This window comes from Pseudorasbora parva, chromosome 13 (genome assembly GCF_024679245.1).
Source record: "Pseudorasbora parva isolate DD20220531a chromosome 13, ASM2467924v1, whole genome shotgun sequence".
NCBI classification, from domain to species: domain Eukaryota; kingdom Metazoa; phylum Chordata; class Actinopteri; order Cypriniformes; family Gobionidae; genus Pseudorasbora; species Pseudorasbora parva.
The window spans coordinates 6,235,128-6,256,177 of record NC_090184.1 but is presented as its reverse complement, the minus strand read 5'-3'; the positions used below and the strand labels follow the sequence as shown (position 1 = coordinate 6,256,177).

General features: G+C 40.1%; 2 protein-coding genes across 2 annotated transcripts; both read right to left on the bottom strand.

Moving 5' to 3' along the window:
- Positions 1-57: 57 nt before the first annotated feature.
- On the bottom strand, positions 58-7,468 carry ubl4a (ubiquitin like 4A). The gene is made up of 4 exons (XM_067413042.1): positions 7,300-7,468; positions 4,469-4,574; positions 2,849-3,060; positions 58-452 (listed from the first exon to the last, which is right to left on the bottom strand). The coding sequence occupies exons 1-4, from the start codon at positions 7,345-7,347 to the stop codon at positions 345-347; spliced, it is 474 nt and encodes a 157-aa protein (XP_067269143.1). The 5' UTR covers positions 7,348-7,468; the 3' UTR covers positions 58-344.
- A 1,142-nt stretch (positions 7,469-8,610) lies between these two features.
- b2ml (beta-2-microglobulin, like) lies at positions 8,611-14,164 on the bottom strand. Its single transcript, XM_067413039.1, has 4 exons — positions 13,981-14,164; positions 11,436-11,711; positions 9,714-9,737; positions 8,611-9,490 (listed from the first exon to the last, which is right to left on the bottom strand). The coding sequence occupies exons 1-3, from the start codon at positions 14,042-14,044 to the stop codon at positions 9,724-9,726; spliced, it is 354 nt and encodes a 117-aa protein (XP_067269140.1). The 5' UTR covers positions 14,045-14,164; the 3' UTR covers positions 8,611-9,490; positions 9,714-9,723.
- Between the last annotated feature and the right edge of the window lie 6,886 nt (positions 14,165-21,050).

The window sequence follows — 21,050 nt, the reverse complement described above, 5'->3', positions numbered from 1 at the left end:
AAGCTGGCTGTCGATTACACTTGATTTTCTTTCTTTTTCTTTTTTTTTAAACAAGACTGCTGAAGAACACTTTTTATTATCATTGTTTAATCATTTGCACACAGTATTTACAAAGCTGCACTAAAAGCCCCACCGGTTTTCTCTGATGGGAAAGCAATGGTAAGCATCGTGGCCTCTTGAACATCAGAGAAGCCCAGTCTGATGTGAAGGGGACGTCTGATTTTTTTTCTCTCCCTAAAAGTCCAGATGAAGTACATCCCACTCCCTGGCCTGGACTTTTCAAACCATGTATGTGGTAGGGGGAGTTCAATGGAGCTGGAGTTTTTCCATCAGTCTAGTGTGTTTTAGTCCATATATGAGGTATCCATGGCCTCTGTCTCAGGATGAAGCAGGCGGCTGGCCAGACGCTCAATGTCATCCAGACTGAGCTGTCTGAGGGAGCGCTCATAATCCTTGGAAACAAAAACAAATAAGAAATTAACCATGGCTCTGCAAATTCATAACCAAATCAAACACTCGATATGTTGACCAGTGATGTTTTCGGCCCTGTTTAGTGTTTACACCTCACCTGGTGTTAAGATGTGTTTTGGTGAACAACACTAAATACAGGTGTAAACAGGTCTAAAACGCTTTGAGCTTGCCCACTATCCAACACTTCTAGTGCTAGGCAAAAACACATTCGACTGGATTGCTTTCGCAGTGTAGACGCTCATGTGGTTGAATGTGTTCAAACAGCCACAAAACACCGTCTACTCTCCGCCCACTGACCTAAAACATTATGGGAAGCGGACTAGACAGACGGGATCTAAACTTTGACGACCGGAGACCCAAGTTTGGTTTGAAGATGAAAAACCTACCAAGCACAAAGTTCTCTCACATTCCTGATCTCTAACACACACACACACTCACAGCGTTGGCGTGACTCTGTATGTTTTTCCTTCTTCTTGTGCGTTCATATGTACGTTTTCTTGAGCTCATTTTGTCAATTAGATTGAAAGATCTGAAAAAGCACATTCATTTACCCGCCCATAGACCCTCCCCTTGAAGAAATCAGGACAGAAGACGATTGAAAGTGGACAAAAGAGACGGATTAAAACCCCAGGTGTAAATGGGAATGTCTCCCTCATCTACTTATGATCTAATTGACTAAAATCTTAATACCAGCAGTAAACGGGGCCTGAGATACATTTGTGATGCTCACTTCTTACACAGCTAACAAATGTAGATGTGTAAGACTAAGGAAATCAAGAGCAGTGTTGTTATCGTATGTTAACTAAAACTATTAAAATAATTAATAATTAAACAAAGCTGAAACAAACGAATGAAAATGAGAAATTGTGTTGGCAACTAAAGTTGTAGTACTAAAAATATTAAAAAAAAATAATTCAAATCAAATAGCAAAATGATAAACTAAAATAAAATAAAAAAGACTTCATAATGTATAATAAATACTATAATAGTATATAAATCACAATGACACTGAATCATATCAAATTACTCTAATAAAGACGCTAACACCATCATAAAAAGCAAACATTTCCCAGATATTTTTAACTATGCAAACATTAGTTTTTTCCTCATATAGTGAAACTGGATTTAAGGATCCCTAATATGTTTTAACTTTTCATTTTTCTTTAGTGTGTAATGTTGCTGTTCAAGCATGAAAAAGATCTGCCAGAGCAAAGTCCCTCCAGCGAGAGATATTCTCTGCATCAGTGTCTCCATTGTAGTCTTCAGTTTTCTTCCAGGATCATATCACAATATTCCTCATTTCAATAATTCCTACCCAAGGCATGAGTGAAATAAAGGAGATAAAGTCCTGGTTACGTTTCTCTGTGTGCTGCGCATTTTATGAAGGACGGTTTTAGGAGAGTACAATGCTTCTTCTGAAAGACGATCTGTCATTTCTGGATCACAACCTGCTGGCTAAGATTATCGCAAAGTCATCTTTATTTATCTAATTTTCAAAGCAGCTTTACAGTGTTAAACAGGAAAATAATGCAACAGAATTTGATTGTGGCAACTTTATTGTGTTACAAAAACTGCTAGGGGGGGGGGGGGGGGGTGATTCCAACATCCTTTTGTAAGTGTATGCACACTATACTGTCCATGTCCAGAAAGGGAATAAAAACATCATCAAAGTAGTTCATATGAGACACCAGTTAGTTCATTAGAATCTCTTTAAGCATCGAAAATACATTTTGGTCCAAAAATATCAAAAACTACGACTTTATTCAGCATTGTCTTCTCATCCGTGTTTGTTTTCAATCCACAAACAAAGATTCAAAATGTTATGAATCCGAATCATGAATCAATCCGCTGATTCATAACCATTTGAAACTTTGTTTTGAAATCGTCCCATCACTATAAGTCGTTATTTAGGTTTTTTGCACACAAAAACTGCCGTCGTCGCTTCATAAAATTACTATAGAGCCGCTGTAGTGAGATGGGTTTTGTAACGACGTCTTAAGTGGCTTTATGGGTCTTGAGAGAGGAAATGACATTGGTGTCAATGAAGGCCTTTCTGAGCCATCGGATTTTAACAAAAATATCTTCATTTGTGTTCTGAAGATGAACGGCGGTCTTATGGGTGTCGAACGACATGAGAGTAAGTAATAAATGACTGAATTTTCATTTTTGGGTGAACTAATCCTTTAAGGTCCATGGGATCAAAAAGTTAACAAAAAAAAAACTAAACTACACCACAAAAGACATTCAAATGACAACAAAGGGTAATAAAAAGAAAATGATTTTTTTTTTTTTTAATCAGTACAATTCAAAAGATGGCTAGAGTAATACTGCATAGGTAGAAAATATTGCAAAATTTGTATTTTTGTCTTGAACGTACCTTAATAAGTTGCTCCTGCACTTTTGCGGCATCGACTGGGCTGAAATGTTTGGCCAGGACAGTTGATAATAACTGCCATATGCCACTGCCTGCTTTATCATTATAACAGCTGCTGGTTCCCCCCGCGCCGCCGCTCCTCTCTCCCGCCGGACGCACCACTAGATTCAGCTTGGCCTCCGGTCCGATGGAGTAATCACTCAACCTGTGTTCATCTGGAAACAGCAAAGCAACCGTCACGATGACATGCACAACACACCGCAACCTAGAGTTCTGCAACGGACCGGGTACCCGCGGGCATAAAAGTGGCTAAAACGGGTGGATTGTGACATTACTAAAATTCACGGGCGGGGATGCGGACCGATAATTAACTCCATGCGGGCAGGTAGTAGCACGGATGAAAAATGGGCAATATTTCTATGTATAATTTACCATTACACATACGCAACAACGATATGCCATTTGACCCACTACGGAAACAGTGCAACTTTTGTTGATGCCTCTCGTAGCCCAGTTAGAGTGAGCGTTGCAGGAGTTATATGGATGAAGTAAAAGTGAAGTTGGTGAGTGGAGTATATAATTGTTGACATCGAGTCTTTAAAGGCACTTTAGCTTGTTTCATTAGCCCATTCAGTATGCTGTTGTGATGTTGAGAGAGGTACAAGATAAAAAATAAAGCATTTTAACTGGAATGATTTCAGGGTGTGTGATTTATCACAGACATGGATCAGGCCAAATATTAACCGATCTGGGCGGGTGCGGATTTAAAGGTGCACTATGTAGTATTTTTGCAGTAAAATATCCAAAAACCACTAGACCGGTGTTATATATTTTGTTCAGTTGAGTACTTACAATATCCCAAATGTTTCCAACTATTTGTAAATTGTGAAAAAACTGCTATTTTAACTAAGGACGTGTCAGCATAGCGTCTGTGAGAGTTGCCTGTCAATCGCGTCATATCTGCGCTACCCCCGGTTTTATTCTGCAGAAGCGCTTTTCTCTTGGCAGTGTGAACATGTCACAGCAGCGCCGAGTGAACGCACAGAGTAATGTCATAAAATCCTTTTCAACACACTTAAATGTATCTAATATGATAAACAAACAGAAGAGCTGCTTTACTTTATAATCATGACCGGAAAAAGCGGAAGTGCGAGTGCCCGGCGACTGTGTCCCGTCCCGTCATAATAAAAGTCCCGGTACTCGCGAGCCGTGTGTTTGTATAACAATCGCTCCAGCAGCCGTGCTCAGCTCCACAACACTCGGTCCTGCTCTGCTTTACACTACAGTAACGTTAATAACCGCATCCATCAACATGATTTCTGCCCGAGTCCTATTTTCCACCGGCTGTGAGGTGAAGACCACGTCCCAAAATACTGCGCTTAAACTTGCCGTCATCAAACTACGCCTTTGTTTAGAATAGGCGCCCTCTAGTGGACGGAAAGTTGCATAGTGCACCTTTAATTTTGATATTTTCACGGGTCACGGGTCGGATTTGGTCTTTAAAAATGGGCCCGTGCAGCACTCTGCTGCAGGCAGGAACAGATCAAACTAAATGTTAGTGTTAGCTTAAATTATCAATGCAAGTATTGATTAATGATCAACATATGACAAAAAACCTTTTACCTGCGAGCGCTTTTCCTTTATACAGCAGTCTCTGCTGACTTGGAGGGATGTTTAAACGCTCTGATACCAACTCTTTTACTGTCGAAACCTTTTCATGTTCTGTCACCTGTGCATCAAAAGAAAACATCTGCTGACAAAAGCATTGTATAAAATAACCGACACAGATCATTTAAATATTTATATACATGTACTGTATTTGTATAACTGAACGATTGCTGTCTGTGTGTCAGTCTAACTGGGGTTATACCAAGGTTATTTCTAGGTTGTCCATGTGCCTTCATCTTTATTCAAAAAAGAAAAAAATAGCTTCCTCTCTTGCAATCACAGCTCTTCGGTGATGATGCGCTTACTGGCGCAAGGGCGGGGCCTCTCACTTACATGAAAACTACCAATAGCAAACCATAACCATCTGATTCTTTCCCCTTGGACAAAATAGAGTCCCGCCCTTCATTTGTTCTTGTTCGTCGTTTCACTCGCTTATACGTAACAATAGGGAAGACAACACTATTGCGACTGTTTCATGCCGACTAACTGAATCCAAATCCATAAAAAAAACACTTTACTGGAACATGTTACTTCAAATAAATAAAAAATGTTAAGGTTAGTTCACCTAAAAAATTCTGTCATTAATTCCTCACCCTCGTGTCGTTCTAAACCCATAAGACTTTTTTTTTCTTTTTAGGAACACAAATGAAGATCTTTTTTATGAAATATGTGAGATTTCAGACTGTCCATTGACAGCTGCACAACTACCCCTCTGGATAGCTTCAAAGTACATGAAGAGATTGTAAAACTAATCCATATGAATTGAACAGTTTAGTCAAAATTTTCTGAAGAGACACAATCGCTTTATATGATGAACAGATTTAATTTAGGCTTAATTCACATAAGTTTGATCAGCTAAACCGAACCTGTATGAACAAACCTCTTGCTGAAGCTCAAACGTGCTGTGTAACATGAGAATGAACCTCATTGGTTCTCATGCTTGAGCTTCTGTTTACCACAACTGATGTGAGAGTTGATAAATGTTTATATGTGAATAAAAATTTCGGACTAAACCACTCAACTCATATGGATTAGTTTTAAATTCTCTTTATGAACTTTTTGAAACATCAAAAAGTTCTGGTTCTGTGGTTCTGTGAACTGTCAATGGAGGAACAGAAAGGGTGGATTACTTTTAGAATGGATGGATACACTTAGTGTTGTCAGAAGTACCGACCGTGATACCAAATCGGTACTGAAATGTTAAAAATGTGACGCTTCGAGCGCTGTTGAGCTGTAATCGTAAACACCTCTGACTGGATATTGTGCTCATCGGATGTGCCTGTGATTGGCTACAATGATCAACGCACGGCAGCGGTTTGAAAGAACACGCAGGTGTTTCGAAGTGTTTTGAAAGCACAAGCAGGCGTGGACCAGCGGACCGGTAGGCTGATAGACGCCTGCATTCAAACGCTCTGTGTGTATCTGCGCAAGCGCTCTGTGAAAAGTGTCTTTGGGTGCGTCTTAATCAGCTCCCTAGTTCAGTTGTCAGGGCACTGATCAGGGAGTCAGCCCCTTGACTTATGTCCTGATCAGTACCCTGACTAGTGAACTAGGTAGCTGATTGAGACACAGGGATTGATTTATTTTTACAACATGTTTGTACAATCACTGGCATATTTGCTGAGCGCGCGAGCACAATGGCCAGTCAGAGGTGTTCACGATTCCACTCAACAGCGCTCAAAGCATCACATTTTTTACATTTCAGTACCGATTTGGTATCGAGTTTGGTACTTTTGACAACACTAGACACACTTCTTGGGCTTCAGATTTTGGGCTAATATTACAAAGCTTTGGAAAAGACAGGATGTTTTTAAAGGTGCAGTGTGTGAATTTTAGCAGCATCTAGTGGTGAGGTTGTGAATTGCTCACTCCTCCCTTTCGAAGCACAGAGAAGCTACGGTGGCCTACACAGGACAAAATGTCGTTGTCTGAGACCGCAAAGAGTAGCTAGCGCTCTGTAGAGCAGTTTGTCCGTTTAGGGCTACTGTAGAAACATGACAGTGCAAAATGCAGACTCGCGGTGTATGTAGATAGAAATGGCTCATTCTAAAGTAATAGAAACTTAACGGTTCATTATACAAGTTCTTTAAAGACCACTGAAAACATGATATGTATATTATACGGCATTTCTGTCAATATATCCTGATAAATACTACACGCTGCACCTTTAATATAACTTAACTGCTTGTGCTCGTCTGACAGAAGAATGTCATATAAATTACACCTGGGATGGCTTGAGGGTGAGTAAATCATTGGGTCAGTTTCATTTTTGGGTGAACTACCCCTTTATATCTCACGTTTGCCTGATACAAGCCACTGACTGTGACTTAAAATTCACTTATTCTTTCTACCTAGACATTATTTCTGTCAATACGTGTTCATATTAACGTTATATCTGTATACTATAGGTTGATGGCTAGCACACGTTAGCATTACATGTACAACATGTTTCACAGACAGTGCTTAGATTAAACCAGGATTGGGCCTTAGTTCAATACGGGCATTGAAGTAACGTAGCTTTTATAAACATGCCTTAGAAAAGAAAAGCATTACTGATGTGCATCTCTTAAGACAAAACCATATCACTGATATATTTTAAGATATGCCAGTTCAAGTTGCTTTCAGTTAAAACAGCTCAAACATGCATTTTAGTCCGGGACTAGCTTAAGCCTTGTCTGTGAAACCGAAGAGAAGATGAATAGAAAGCTGCAGCTCAGTGCTATGCTAACACAGCTAACACAGCCACATTACTACCTCAAACCACCAGACGACTCATTGAAGCTTACCTGAACATTACACTCTTTTCCTTGAAGAGGCTTTACTGTAATAATCATCTTTACATTTATAAAATTAAATACAAAACAAAGAATAGATAATTATCTCACTGGACATTCGTGAGCTAGCAGCCGACGTCTCCCACGGACATGATGTCGATGACACCGCAACTGCGCATGCGCTGTAAGTGCGCCTCACCCAGCTCAAGAACGTGCCATTTAATGACTTGACAAACTGGGGAAAACAATTGTATTACCGCATATAAATATTATAAATATATTTACAAATAAAACGAACACCTAATATTTTCAATAAAAAATGAACATGTAATGTTTGCCATTTCCTAAAATACATAAAACGAAACAAAACTTACGTTTGCTGCTTCTGAGGTACACCAAAACGGGACATGCGATCTTCTGTGTGGGGTCATGAAAAGAAACCATGTCCAGATATATTGAAAATAGACTGTAGTCTTATACTAGACCATAAACCAAAACTCAGACCCAGAACTACATTGTTAGGCTTTGTTTTAAGGTGCCTGTGTCCCAGTGTAATCCTACATTTAAGTACTGAGTAATATTACCTCTTAATTAAATACATGTAGGCTACTCACTATAGGGTTAGGGTGAGTTGCAGATAATTATGCCTAATTTAGTTACTAGTAGTAACATAACAAGGACACAAAACAGGTTAGGCTTTTTTAAAGGTGTCATTGTTACAGTGTAATTGTACATTAAAGTACTGAGTATATTAATAAATAACTACTTGTAATTGTGCATTATTTGTAGTTACAGTAACTACTAGTAACATGTGCAACAATGACACAAAAAAGTGTTACACTTGGGGACACTAGAATTAGGATCCAAGTTATTAAACTAAATATACAAATAAAATGAATTAATTAGGTCTTATTTAATTCTATAAACTATAATACTGATCTGCCAACATTGTCGCTATATGATAAATTAAAATAAGCTGATAACATCACTGTTTTCTCCAGAACGACTGTACAGCCAAATCAAATTTTGTTGCAGTATTGTCCGGTTTAACACTGTGAAGCTCTTTTGAAACAATCGTCATTGTAAAAGCGCTATATAAATAAAGTTGATTGATTGACTTTGTTAGTCTAACTATACAAGTACGGAATAATATTAACTGCATGTACTTAATATAGGGTTAATTGCTTGTAACGTGTAACAAAGACACTAAAATAAAGTGTTACCCAACATTTCATTTGAGACTGCAAGATCAACACTAAATCTATACCCTACCAGATGCAAGGTCTCCCAATTTACTTTTTATGTTTTGTTACATAAACACACTTAGGAGGAAAAAAAATATTTTATTGATTTGAATAACAGAACATTATGTTATACATCATGGACAAATCCTCCATATATATCTTCCATTTCTAAGGCTTTTTCAGATTTTTTTATATTTTTTCCCAGATTTTCCAATTGACTCTTTTATTAATGGTAAATTACAAAAAAGAAAAAAGCCTGCTGGAAGCTGCAGTCTGTTAAAAAATTACATGTTTCAACCAGTGACTGCACTACTACAACTAACAAGCCACTTTTCCTGAAACTTCAAATGAATTACATTACAAAACAAAAGGAATTTAGTTGTAAAAAGGTGCTCATGTTGTAAAGACAAATTAAGGCAAGAAATTCCACACCCAAGGTTATTAGTAAATTGCAGTAAAGCATATACAGTGTAATACAGGCATATGAATGTGACATCAGCCCCCACTAGACATGTCAATCAAAGAAAATTGATAAACAATTAAAGAAATTAAAATAGATAGGATAACATATTTCCATTTAATCTACTCAGCACAGGCAGCATATCCTACAGCAGGAGTGTCCAATCCTTGTTCAGGAGTGTTTCATGTTGGAGTTAAACTCTGCAGGAAGATGACCTTCCAAGAACAGGACCAGACACCCCTGTCCTAAACAATGCAGCTGAAAAATGACATTAGAGGTGTCCAATACTCCTCCTGGAGGGGAACTATTTTGCAGAGTTTAGCTCCATTCCTACTCCAACTAATCAAGATCTTCAGGTGTGAGACCGCAGCTATGAATTGCCCTCCTGGAGCAGGACTGGTTACCCCGAAATTACATTAATAATTCAAAGCTGATGCAAATGCTTAAGTTTAAATTTATGATAAAATGTGAGTGGGGATGAACTGTTGTTTTCAGGAATCTGTGGAAAAACATAACAAAAAAACATACAGTTCCTGATAAATGATTCTGCTAGCAATATGTTTTAAACGACAGTAACTAAAATACATAACACAATACAATTTGACAGTATATGCTAAATTACACACAGCATGATTTATGCAAATTACAACAAAAAAATAATTACTATTATCAAACTTTCAAGTCTTTTTTCCCACAAAACTATTAGTATTATCAGAACTTACTGTTGTATGTTCACATGTCAGGCTCTACAAGAGAGAAAAACAAACATTAATTTAATTTATTAGTCTTTGTAAATTTCATTTAATTAATTATCACAATTTATTTTTGTGTAGTGAATTATTGGCTGTGAGCATTAAACCTTCAAAATTTAAGAGACATTTAGAAGTCAAAAATGCTAATAGTGAAGACTTTTATTTTTACAAGATTGGATGGATGGATGGATGGATGCATGGATGGATATGAGTAGGTGGATGGATGGATGGATGGATGGATGGATTGAAGGATGGATAGATAGATATGAGTAGGTGGATGGATGGATGGATGGATGGATGGATGGATGGATGGATGGATGGATGGATGAATATGGCTGGGTGGGTGGATGAATAGATATGGATGGATGGATGGATGGATGGATGGATGGATGGATGGATGGATGATCGATATGGGTGGGTGGATGGTAGACAGAGATGGATGGATGGATGGATGGATGGATGCGTGGATGAATATGGCTGGGTGGGTGGATGAATAGATATGGATGGATGGATGGATGGATGGATGGATGGATGGATGGATGGATGATCGATATGGGTGGGTGGATGGTAGACAGGGATGGATGGATGGATGGATGGATGCGTGGATGAATATGGCTGGGTGGGTGGATGAATAGATATGGATGGATGGATGGATGGATGGATGGATGGATGGATGGATGGATGGATGGATGGATGGATGGATGGATGATCAATATGGGTGGGTGGATGGTAGACAGAGATGGATGGATGGATGGATGGATGGATGGATGGATGCGTGGATGAATATGGCTGGGTGGGTGGATGAATAGATATGGATGGATGGATGGATGGATGGATGGATGGATGGATGGATGGATGGATGGATGGATGGATGGATGGATGGATGATCGATATGGGTGGGTGGATGGTAGACAGAGATGGATAGATGGATGGATGGATGGATGGATGCGTGGATGAATATGGCTGGGTGGGTGGATGAATAGATATATGGATGGATGGATGGATGGATGGATGGATGGATGGATGGATGGATGGATGGATGGATGGATATGGGTGGGTGGATGGATAGATATAGATGGATGGATGATTGATAGATATGGATGGATAATTGATATGGTTGGGTGGATGGATAGATATGGATGGATGGATCGATGGATGGATGGATGGATGGATGGACGGATGGATGGATGATTGATATGGTTGGTTGGGTGGATGGATAGATATAGATGGATGGATAGATATGGATGGATGGATGGATGGATGGATGGATGGATGGATGGATGGATGGATGGATGGATGATTAATATGGTTGGGTGGATGGATAGATATGGGTGGGTGGATAGATAGATAGATAGATAGATAGATAGATAGATAGATAGATAGATAGATAGATAGATAGATAGATAGATAGATAGATAGATAGATAGATAGATAGATAGATAGATAGATAGATAGATAGATAGATAGATAGATAGAGATGGATGAATGGATGGATGGGTGCCTGGGTGGGTGGGTGGATAAATGGATAGATAGAGATGGATGGAATGAGGAATACTCAAACAGATCCAAAAAGAAACCAACATAAGACCTGTACTAGCCCTTTCGAGAAGTCTGAGAAAGTGAAATAGAAAATCAAGAACCAATGGGGCTTCTTTAAACAATGACAAGTTAAAACTTCAGATTTGTTCTCACCCCACGTGTAGGACTTCTCTACGTTTTGCATGTGGCGGACTCTGCAGGTGTACTGCTCTCCAGCCTGGGGCGTGAAGTCAACATATTTTGTCAGGTGGAACTGCCAGCCCTGCTCGAAGGCCAGGTCGGTCTGTGTGCTGCCCGGGATCTCCACCCCATTCTTGTAGAGCCCAATGGTGATGTCAGGGGGGTGAAAGCCACTCACATAGCAGATCAGCACGTTTGGTTTCCCAAACTCTCCAGGGTTGCGGCTATACACTTGGACTTTTGGGTCAGCTAGAGATGACACAAAAGGAAGCATTGATATTTTGATACCGTTTACACTTATACAGTGCAGTAATGCCTTTGAAAATGTTTTATTTTTCATTTATCTTATATACGTAATATGCATGCATGATGTATACTATCCTACGCTGTAAACCCTCAAAATAATGAATTGCTTTTAAACTTAAATTAAACAAATTAGTTCAAACTAATTAACTTTTATGAGTATTTAGAACTTTCTTTTTCTTTTGAGTTCTCAAAATGGACAAGTTTGGAGTTATCTGAATTTCTTCATTGTTTTGAATTTTATGAACTTTTAATTTATAATTACTTAAATGTGCCCCGAAACTCGGTAGGGATTTCTATTTCCCAGCATGCTTTGCCATGACTATCACAAAGGATGGTATAAATTAAGTGTTATATTGTGTGTGTGTAGGGGGGGGGGGGGGGGGTTAAACTGTTTAAACCCTTTAAACTGTTTAAAGTTTAAAGGGTTAGTTCACCCAAAAATGAAAATGTATGTCATTAATGACTCACCCTAATCTCTTGAAGCAGGGAAAATACATTTTAGTCCAAAAATATCAAAAACTACGACTTTATTTAGCATTCTCTTCTCTTCCATGTTCCTCAAATAAAAATTAAAACGGCCATGAATCAGTCAATCGACAATAGCTTTTTCCGGGGAAAAATGGCGTTTGGGGGGTAAAATATGTGTTATTTTGCACGGTTGCCTGCTAAAATTCACATTCATGGGTCTATATAAAACATAATAGTCGCTTCAACCTGCGGAAAAAAAACGCGGACTTGGCAACACAGTGCATTTCAGAGTTCTGTTGACATTTGACAACTAACGTTATGTTAAAATTCATTGCTCTGATTGGTTGTTGGTCTATCCAGTTGATGTCTTTCTTGGTTCGGTTGAAAATAATCACAGCCCAATGGAGCAGTATCAGACTCATATTCTGACTAAAATTCAGTATGACCACGTCAGGCAAGCAGTTTGACACAAGATCCAAACTGCTGAAATCACGTGACAATGGCGATCCGAATCACTGAATCCGTGAGGAACACAGAAGAGAGGACAATGCTGAATAAAGTCGTAGTTCTTTTAAAATTTTTGGACCAAAATGTATTTTCGATGCTTCAAGAGATTCTAATTAACTAACTGATGTCACATTTGGACTACTTTGATGATGTTTTTTATTCCCTTATATGCTCTGCGACTAAAATATAAAATATCTTAATCTGTGTGTGAAGATGAACGGAGGTCTTACTGGTAAGGAACGACATTAGGGTGAGGAGTTAATGACATCAATTTCATTTTGGGGTGAACTAACCCTTTAATGTTTTGTTATGCCAGTTTTAAAGAGCGTCCGTTATGTTGGTTTTTTGGGGGGTTACCATCATAACCATGAGAGGAGTAGGAGCTTAGTTTGAGAACAGATATGTGTTAATTGTATTATATTGCTGTTCTCATTCAGCAAGTGCTATGCTATGCTAATGCTACCAAAGCATTGTGTCACCAGTTAGCAAGGTGGCATTTACTGATTTAACTAGTTAAAGCTAGTCAAGTTTACACTATTAAAAATGTGAGATTAGACATATTTCTAAGTTAAATGTATTAATTAATTTACTCAAATATTTAAAGTTCAGAGCAATTAAAATGTATGATTGCAAAATAAAAATCTGAAAGTTCTGCTAACTTTTAATTTCTTAACTTAAAAACATATGGCTTTACAGTGTAGCTAAGTTTAGCGTCATTATGACGGTAATTTTAAAACAAGAAAGAAACATTTTATAAATAAAAATATCTAAAGCATGTTATCATGAGTTATTTTAAGGAAACCTGTTAGCTACCAAACATTAATCCAGTCAAACGAGTTATAGGGTAATTCAGGATTTCCCCACCCCCCACCGTAAGTAAAAGTGAAAGTAAAATGTTCTGGGGATTTCAGACAAACAAACATGTCTTAGGACAAGCCTAAATAACATATTTGACCGATTTTCACATGCTATTTAAGGTTACATAAATACGTTTGGTGTTTTAACCATTTTAAACGCGTTTAACCTCTATATTTACGACGTCTCAAAGTCGTCCTACGTCATAGTCTATTTAAGTAAAAAAACAAAAACATAATGATTCTTAAAACTACTGAAGGATTCGCTTTTGATAAATATTGCGTAAAAAGCATAGAAACATATGAATATGAATAAAAGCATGGGAAGATTAGTAGAACACCTTCTTCAGAAAACAGAAGCTGTATAGGCTAACGTTACTTACTTTGTTTGGCAGAACAACTGGCGCACAGAAACACCAGAGCCACGACAGCGAGTCTAAGCCACATGGTTTTCACAACAGTAATGTCTCAGATCGCTATTAATCTTTTCAAAATTATGATCTCTGTCGAGTTCACGTCTTGCCTCCTATTCTCTGCCTGAACATAAAATGCAGCAAGACGGAAGAGGAAAATAGAAAAAAGCATGCGGGTCAACCCCGCCCTCAACTATTTTTTAACAAATCATTTTTCTGTTGCTAGGTGGTTGTGGCGCTCTGATGTTTAAGATTTGCTCTAAAATCGCCTTGAAATAAGGGACACCCATCTGTCCCCCACCCCTTTGACACACACACAGGTTTGTTTTGCTAAGTGTGGTGTGGGCTTTATTGTTTTTATACTGTAAACACACATTTGTATGTACGGGTATTAAACTGTTATTACGACGTAACATGAATTATGAGGACATTTCATATGCTTTAAAAACATACTAAACAATGTTTTATTAAAATGAGATAGAAGAATGTAGGCCTACTCATTTTAATAAAAAATTGTTTAGTATGTTTTTAAAGCATATGAAATGTCCTCATAATTCATGTTACGTCGTAATAACAGTTTAATACCCGTACCATTATACAAATGTGTGTCCTCATAAAGCTCCCTCTCTCTCACACACACACACACACACACACACACACACAAGAATGAGAAACAGATTATTAACACATTGGCCCTCATTTATCAAAAGTGTGTGCACGAAATTTCTAGCGTACACCTTGCGTACACCCAAACCCACGGTGACTCTGAGATTTATCGATATGGACGTTGGCGTACGGCATGCTCAAATCCTACGCCAGCTCAGGAGCTGGTGTACGCACGTTTGAGTTAGTGGGAAAATGCGCAGAAAAACAATCCCTAACACCACAAAACGCACTGACAAGATATGCTATATTATGACCCACTGTAAAACAACATCAACATAGTGATTTTAAACGTCAGGGTTTATTTTTGTGCAACATGGACTTCAATGTTTAATTTGTGTGATTACCAAAGCATTTGATTTGTAGGCATATGTATTCCTCCACACTCAAAAAAATGAACTTATGATGCTGTTCACTTTATTTAAGCAATTCTTCTTGATTTAACGCCATTATATCAGGTTTCTGGTTTAAATGTAATTGATTCATGTTAAACTAACTTAAAACTGTTACTCTTTGACATAACTTGATTTTTTTATTTTGAAATAACATGTTTCAATCAAGTAACCCAAACAAACAGGACTTTCACTTCCCATCATGCTTTGCAAATGGGCTGAATTTGGAGAGTAAACGTTTAAATAAAGTGCTATTTTATGCATTTCTAACGAGATGAGAAAATGAAGAGACTTTGTAATGTTTAGTTATGTTGGTATTTAAAAGTTTGTCTTATGTTAGTGTTTTTGGACGTTACCATTATAGTGAAGTGTAGAGCATGTGCTTGAGGTAAGGATCTGCTAATAACAACCGTTTAATCCCACCGGTCACAATTGTGACCGTAAATTTTCCTCGAATATTTTAGTGTTGTATTAAAAAGCAACTTCTATTTGTCACGTCACAGACAAAGGAAAATGGTGCGAGGACTCAAGTGCAGAAAATAAGATATTATAATAATAATAACAAATAAAACATAAACTCAAAACAAAACCCACGAGGGGGAAAAACACATAATGGAATAATAAAATATAAACTTAAACAAACCAACAGAATCACGGGGAGGACGGGAGACGCAGACATTACACAAGGATCCAACCCAGACTGACAAACACAAGGCGCTTATAAGGGGAAGAAATCAAGAGGGAACAGGTGGGAGAAATCAACACTAATCAGATAACAAGGGGGAGGGATCAGACAATGACAGGAGCACATGCAAGACATGACAAAACCCACATGTGCACACAAGACAGGACAGGCATGTGACATTACCCCCTCCTTAAGGAGCGGCTACCAGACGCTCCACTAGGGACGGGAGGGACAGACCAGGGGGGGACGGGAGGGACAGACCAGGGGGGCACGGGAGGGACAGACCAGGGGGGCACGGGAGGGAAAGGGGAAACAGACAAGGAAGGAACAGACAAGGGAGGGGTAAACAAGGGAGGGACAAGGAAAACAAAAAGTTCAGGAGGCCATGGTGGCCCACAAAGTTCGAATGGCCAGGGCGGCCCACCGAGTTCGGGAGGCTCACCGAGTTCAGGTGGCCGGGGAGGCCCGGGTAGAGCAGGGCGCCAGGGTGGCGCAGTCAGTGCAGGGCGCCAGGGAGGTGCGGTGAGAGCAGGACGCCTCGGCGGCGCAGGGAGAACAGGGCGCCTCGGCGGCGCAGGGAGAGCAGGGCGCCTCGGCGGCGCAGGGAGAGCAGGGCGCCTCGGCGGCGCAGGGAGAGCAGGGCGCCTCGGCGGCGCAGGGAGAGCAGGGCGCCTCGGCGGCGCAGGGAGAGCAGGGCGCCTCGGCGGCGCAGGGAGAGCTGGACGCCTGGGAGGCGCGGTGAGAGCTGGACGCCTGGGAGGCGCGGTGAGAGCTGGACGCCTGGGAGGCGCGGTGAGAGCTGGACGCCTGGGAGGCGCGGTGAGAGCTGGACGCCTGGGAGGCGCGGTGAGAGCTGGACGCCTGGGAGGCGCGGTGAGAGCTGGACGCCTGGGAGGCGCGGTGAGAGCTGGACGCCTGGGAGGCGCGGTGAGAGCAGGACGCCTCAGCGGCGCAGGGAGAGCAGGACTGCTCAGGGGCGCAGGGCGCCTCAGCGGCGCAGGGAGAGCAGGACTGCTCAGGGGCGCAGGGCGCCTCAGCGGCGCAGGGAGAGCAGGGCGCCTCAGCGGCGCAGGCAGGGCGTTGGGGAAACTTCTCCCGTCCAGCAGTATCCACCGGCACTGGGACCACCGGAACACGATCTGCCGGAACTGGGACCACCGGAACACGATCCACCGGCACAGGGACCACCGGAACACGAGCCACCGGCACAGGGACCACCGGAACACGATCCGCCGGAACTGAGACCACCGGCACACGATCCACCGGAACTGGGACCACCGGAGCTGCCTCCGGGGCTTCGGATAAAGCCCTGTGCTCCTTCCACGCATGCAGGACTGCCACCACAAAGCATCCCATCACAGCCCTCCAGGCCGTCTCCGGACTCGGGACCACCGGAACGGAGTCCACCGGCACAGGGACCACCGGAACACGATCCACCGGCACAGGGACCACCGGAACACGATCCACCGGCACAGGGACCACCGGAACACGATCCACCGGCACAGGGACCACCGGAGCACGATCCACCGGCACAGGGACCACCGGAGCACGATCCACCGGCACAGGGACCACCGGAGCACGATCCACCGGCACAGGGACCACCGGAGCACGATCCACCGGAACTGGGACCACCGGAGTGGTGGATGACACCCTGTGCTTTTCCCAAGCATGCAGGACTGCCACCACAAACCCTCCCATTACGGCCCTCCAGGACATGTCCGGACTCGGGATTCCCGGACTCGGGACCCCCGGAACTGGCACCGAGGGAGAACTTCTCTGCTGAGTCCTCATTGTAAGGTTGGATCCTTCTGTCACGTCACAGACAAAGGAAAATGGTGCGAGGACTCAAGTGCAGAAAATAAGATATTTATTTATAACAAATAAAACATAAACTCAAAACAAAACCCACGAGGGGGAAAAACACATAATGGAATAATAAAATATAAACTTAAACAAACCAACAGAATCACGGGGAGGACGGGAGACGCAGACATTACACAAGGATCCAACCCAGACTGACAAACACAAGGCGCTTATAAGGGGAAGAAATCAAGAGGGAACAGGTGGGAGAAATCAACACTAATCAGATAACAAGGGGGAGGGATCAGACAATGACAGGAGCACATGCAAGACATGACAAAACCCACATGTGCACACAAGACAGGACAGGCATGTGACACTATTATGAAGCAAATTTTCATTTATAATACCCATTTAAGATGTCTACATGAGTTCTGGGCAGGTTTAACATTGCTGCATAGTTTGGTCGTGTGACCACACACACTTATTTCTTGGTACTGCCATCTTAGCACAATGACAATGTGAAAGCACAGAAATGACAGGAAAATTTAATGAATTAATCAAAGTTAATTTTTGAATAGCTCATTCATTTTTTGCACACATCATCATGAAAGGGTCATCTATACATACATATTGAAATTATATGAATACATGGTTTATTCTGCTGTCAGGATGCATATAAAAGAAGACGGTCACAATTGTGACCGGTAGTATAACACAGAATATGTCATTCTGTGTTATTCATATGAACTCACTCACAGATTGAACTGAAAACTATCCATCCGTCCATCCATCCGTCCATCTATCCATCCATCCATCCATCCATCCATCCATCCATCCATCCATCCATCCATCGTACTTCTGTCTGTCTATACCTTTGTCTAGCTATACTTCTTTCTGTCTGTCTGTCTGTCTATCTATCTATACTTCTGTCTAACTAACTATACTTCTGTCTGTCTGTCTGTCTAACTATACTTCTGTCTGTCTATCTATATGTCTGTCTGTCTATACTTCTGTCTATCTATCTATCCATCTATCTAAACTTCTGTCTGTCTGTCTATACTTCTCTCTGTCTGTCTATCTATACTTCTATCTGTCTGTCTGCCTGTCTGTCTATCTATCTATACTTCTGTCTGTCTGTCTGTCTATCTATCTATACTTCTGTCTATCTGTCTATCAGTCTATACTTCTGTCTGTCTGTCTGTCTGTCTGTCTGTCTATCTATATCTATGAGATATACCTTATAAACCTTATAAGATATACCTTGTAAACTTCCAAATTTCGGATTTACCAATTGGTGCTTCAGTGTTCAAAGTTGCTCTTCCTAATATTTAGGAGTAATAACTACATGTATGTGCCTAGATCTTTTCAAGGTTTGTTGGTCACCTCTTCCCCTCTCTTTGGCCAGACACGTTATTCAGTGAAGATGAACGTGTTACCTAGATTTTTGTATTTATTTCAATGGGCTGCAATTTTCATACCCCCATTTTTTTTATTTATTGTGTATCATGAACAATAGAAATAGTTTTGAAGTAAATCCTAATCATATCTCATTCTTATATGTTGGATATTTTATTGTTATTTTAAGTTTCAAACCGGTAAATAGGTCTAATAGAAGAATTTGTATGAATTCTGTCTTTGCTGTTTCCCACCGGTCACTATTGTGACCGAGTATAAAACCTAATATTTCACTAACTTAACCAACATAAAATCAAAGAAGGCATACCATTTGTGTGTTAGGGAGGTCTAAGGAGTAAATTGCATGTACTCACATTGCAGGAAAAAATTTGGGATTAAACGGGTTAACGTTGTTTTAATAATAAAAAAACAACTACTATAGGCATGCCATGGATGTTACAAAACCATCTAGCCAATACAATCTTGTAATGTAAAAGGTTTTGTAAATGTTGTAAAAAATAGGATTTCACTAAATAAAAATAATCAATTAACTGGATTACTTTTTATTATTATTATTATTATTATTATTATTATTATTATTATTATTATTATTATTATTATTATTATTATTATTATTTTATTAGTTTTAGAGTAATTAAACGTAATAGTTTTGGACAAAATTAAGAATGTTAACCTGATTTAACTAAATGGCATTGAATTAACTTTACATAAAAAATTACCGAAATAAACAATGTTAATTAAATTCAACATAACCCAATTACGTGGAACTTGTTGACATAAAAAAATTAAGTAAATCCAACGTATAATTTTTTTGAGTGACGATCGAGCCTGCGCTTTACCTGACGTTTCAGGGTTAGGCCCGGCAGCTGCGCACGGACTGGGGCTGAAAATAATTCAGAATGACAAAATAATAAAAAAAACGACATTCTTCTTCTTTTAAATAATAATAATAGCTAATAATAATAATAATAACATTTTTCTAAATAACAAAAAGCGTCATTAATAATCATGATAATAATAAGAAGAAGAATCTTACAAAGTGTCATGCAATTATTAATGTGAATGAATGGTACTCCACATCACTCATCATCACTATTGTACACCCCAATACATGTGCCGACCGTGATACTAAATTAAATGCTAATTGTTTCAAAACATGTGCTGTAAAAGAAATAATGCATTGTGATAGGTAATTTCTCATCCAAACAGCTATTTAAACTGCTGGAGTGCACTTCTCAATTATCCCCACACTATTAACAGTAACTACTCGTAATTTGGGTCCATATTTTGTTTTTGTGGGTGCCTTTAATCCCACTCTTTAAACTCCCAAATAAAATAAAAATGTTTTTTCCACCTGTTGATGGTCTTGATCTCCACGTCGGAGAAGTTTCGCTTCTTTGCCGTCTTCCGTGTGTCCATGGCGTAAAATGAGGGCGTGGGGGAGGCAGAGACTTGGGCTGCATCAAAAAACTTAGGGAGCTGACTCGTTGCGTAAGGCATTTTGTGCATGAAGGCACCTCACAAAACTAATTTCCAACAGACTTCCAAGGCAGTGTAACGGTTTAATGTTCTACAGCAAAATAGAGAGAGCTTTGGCGAGAACTAAACACATATTTAATTAGGCTACTTCTAATTTCTCGCTAGAAATGACATCAGAATTGGAACATATTAATAAAGAACATACATTTATACACAAACTGACCAGCAAACGCAACTTTCGGACGCCATCTTTTTCCCCCAGCTCAACTGTCACTGAATGGAAAGCACAGGATTGTGGGATATCAAAGGCAGCGAAGGATACACGTATGCTGCCTTCAAAAATCCATCAGATGAAGGTATCTCAGGAGACAGGAAGTGAAGCTAATATTAGATTCGGACGTGCCTCGATGCCTTCCTGCCTTGAAACGTGTCCTCCGAAGGCAGCATTTTGCCAGTTTCGGACCGTGAATATATAGGGGCGTGTTATTCTAATGACGATTGTTTTTAGCCGCAGCATTTATCAAGGGCAAATATTGCGTACACCTGGAATGCAGAGGTGCAAACAGCTTCATAAATCAGGCGGTGAGAGGAGTGTAAGCATA